Source organism: Pterocles gutturalis, unplaced genomic scaffold (genome assembly GCF_000699245.1).
Source record: "Pterocles gutturalis isolate BGI_N339 unplaced genomic scaffold, ASM69924v1 scaffold17318, whole genome shotgun sequence".
In the NCBI taxonomy this organism is placed as follows: domain Eukaryota; kingdom Metazoa; phylum Chordata; class Aves; order Pterocliformes; family Pteroclidae; genus Pterocles; species Pterocles gutturalis.
Window position 1 is genome coordinate 2,290 of NW_010120810.1, and position 2,972 is coordinate 5,261.

A 2,972-nucleotide genomic window follows, 5' to 3' on the forward strand; every position below is an offset into this window, starting at 1 on the left:
GCAGCCTGGGGACGCTGGGGCAGACGCTGGTGGAGCCTCATCCTCGCCCACCGTGGCTCAACGCCCTTGCCAGGGCAGGACAATTACAGAGAGGAGCAGATCACAGTCTATCAGAAGCAAAAGCTGCTCCCTCCCACCCCAAGACCCGGCTTTGGCGAGCTGTAGCTGCAAGCTGGTTTGGGAAGAGCTTTAGCACCTTGGTCTGGAGCAGCCCTACATTCATACCTCTCGGACTTTGCGCTTCTTGCCAAACATGATCTTCTTGTAGAGGTATTTCTCCCTTTTCTTCATCATCATGATGGCCAGACGCTTCTCCTCGCTTTGCTGCTCCTGCTCCAGGCGCTGCTTGTCCTCCAGCCGCACCTTGCCAGCCGTCACCTTCACGGGAAGCGCCTGCAGAGAGCCGGAGAGCTCAGGACCCTGCGTCCCACCACCGTTCCCCAAAAAAAACGCCGTTCACTGGGGGCCACGCCAGAGCGGCAGCGCCCTCTGGAGCTGGCAGCAGGTCGTGAGCACGGACAGGAGCTGCAGCTCATGGGCATGGGTCCAGGACCCAGAGCGTGGTGGCTACCTCAGGAGCAGAGGACACAGAAGTCCCACAACAGGGACTCGGCCGGGACACCCTGCAGCGAGCAGACGACAGAGCTCACCAGGGCTGCCTCCTCCCTAACAACTGTACCTTGGTGCTCTGAGTCTTCTGCTCTTCCATCTTCTTTAATTTCATCTCCTCTTCCTTTTCAGACTCATCTTCCTCCTCCTCCTCCTCTTCTTCTTTGTCATTGTCGTCCTCCTCTTGCTCTTCCTCTTCATCCTCCTCCTCGCTCTCTTCATCTACAGAGAGACCAACGTTACCAACGCGAGGACAGTGGCTGGAGTGGGTACAGCCGTGCCAAGGCAGCGCTGGGCAGCTCCTCAATTCCACCGACCTCGCAGCCTCGCCCCACCTGGATTCTCGCCCCTCTGCATGGCCAGCAGCTTCAGCTTCTCGGGGGGGACATAGTCTCCCTCCTGCTCCGTCACGAAGGGCGAGAGGTGCGGAGGCAGCAGCACGCCAGGGAAATAGTCGGCCACGGGGAGGCACATCTTGGCATTGACGGAGTCAAAGACCCACTGAGGCTGCAGGTAATACCTGTGAGGCAGAGGGACGCGGGGTCGGGCTCCGTCCTCCCACCCCAGGCTCTGGAGCCTGTGGGGCTGCGAGGTGGCAGCAGAGCGGGATGGGACAGGCTGGCCCACAGCCTGCCCGGGGGCAGAGAGGGCGTGGGACAGCTCTGGGACAGCCAGGGACACCTGCTAGCCCAGGTGGCCATTCTGGGCACAGTCCACCGGCCTCACCCCCCTGCCAACAACCTGCTGGCCCACCCGCGGCCGGTCGACGATCTGGTGGGTGATGGAGGGGTCGCTCACGTCGTAGGTGGCACCGATGCACAAGGACTTGTCCCAGGAGACCTGGCCACCAAAGCACCTGCCAGCAGAGCGCAGAGGGGTCAGGCAGGCAGCAGGGATCCTCAGGGTCACCTCGCTCACGGGACATCAGGCAGACTGGCCTCTAAAGTCCCAACAGAGAGGCTGGGGGAGGCAAGCACAGGGCAGCGGGATGCCGAGGGACAGCCTACCCACCACCTACCGGATGACGAAGGCCAGCGGCTCGCGCGGCACCGCTGAGGAAGAAGCGCAACCCTTCAAACAGCTTTTTGTGCTTCTCCAGGGCCTCCTGCTCCTTCTTCCTTGCGTCCATCTGCTCTGCAGTCTCCTGCTCAGACCAAAGCATTCAGCCTCCTCCCCACGAACAGCCCCTGCTGAGCCCCTCGCTGCAGGGAGGGCTCTCAGGTGCCGTCCCCATCCTCCCCCCCAGTCCCTCTCAGCACCACACCAGGCTCTCCCAGCCTCTGCCTGGCCACAGGACAAACCGCAGCCAGGATCACCCAAAGGCAGGGCTGAACCCTCCCACCAGGCTCTTACCCCCTCCACTGGGAACTCGTCCATCTCCACCTCGTCCTCGTGGGTCGGTGCCACCACACGGGCCAGGCTGGCACTCAGAGCCGACAGTTTCTGCAGCAGGACACCGAGAAGGCATCACGCCCAGCCAGGATGGGATGGGAAAAGGGGGCAGCCCCACAGAAAATGGAGAAGGCCACTTCTCAGAGAGGTCAAAACACCTCCTCCCAGGACCAGACAGACATTCAGCCTCCTCCAGGTACCGTCCCACCCTGCTGTCCCCAGCATGGGGCTTTGGGGGTCCCCACCATGCAGGGGGGGAGGCCTGTTGTCCCCAAAGCCAAGGACAGCTCCTCCCTTGGCCAGCCTACAAGAGTTTGGCCGACCACCTCCACCACATAAAGAGTTTGGGACCAGCCTCCAAGAGTCTGGGGCCAGCCCCCTCCACTGCATGGAGATCAGGCTCTGCTCCTCGTCCCCTGCACACCGAGTGTCCCACACCAGGACACCAAGGCCACGCAGGGTCCTCCCACAGGCCATGGTGACAGCAGTGTCCCTCACCTCCAGGTAGCTCTCGGAATCCATGGCGTACTCCTTCCCCTCTGCAGCCTTCAGCTCAGCATCAGCCTGGCCATCGATCTGGGGGGAAACAGAGAGGTGGGGAGGCAGTTCCCAAACCCTGAGCCCCCCAAATATCCCCCCCTCTGCCACTGCAGCCCTCCAACACGTCCTCACTTCCCACCGCACACAGCGGGTGGTCCCGCCAGGCTCAGGCCAGCGCGGCACATCCCAGGGGTGGGCAGCGGCCTCACCTTGGGGGGGTAGAGCAGGTTGAGGGACTGGTAGAGGCGAAAGTTGACGAAGCCCAGGAGGGTGGTGTAAAACTCGGTGAAGGTGGCCATCACCCGGTAATCCACGTCCGTGGGGTGCTGCAGGGACACGGGAAGGGTGAGGACACAAGGACAAGAGGATCAGAGTCCCCTCTGCAGGGACAGGGTCCCATCCCACCCGCACAGGGAGGAGGATCCTGCCCC

At 62.6% G+C, this 2,972-nt stretch overlaps 1 protein-coding gene across 1 annotated transcript in view; it reads right to left on the reverse strand.

Moving 5' to 3' along the window:
* The window catches only part of PES1 (pescadillo ribosomal biogenesis factor 1), a gene marked incomplete at its 3' end in the record, with an annotated part of 6,888 nt that overhangs the window by 1,135 nt on the left and 2,781 nt on the right, over positions 1 to 2,972 (reverse strand). The window contains 9 exon segments of the mRNA XM_010077033.1: positions 226 to 393; positions 680 to 831; positions 945 to 1,129; positions 1,331 to 1,465; positions 1,628 to 1,660; positions 1,662 to 1,753; positions 1,963 to 2,052; positions 2,500 to 2,577; positions 2,751 to 2,867. Coding sequence (XP_010075335.1) covers positions 226 to 393; positions 680 to 831; positions 945 to 1,129; positions 1,331 to 1,465; positions 1,628 to 1,660; positions 1,662 to 1,753; positions 1,963 to 2,052; positions 2,500 to 2,577; positions 2,751 to 2,867 — 1,050 coding nt within the window.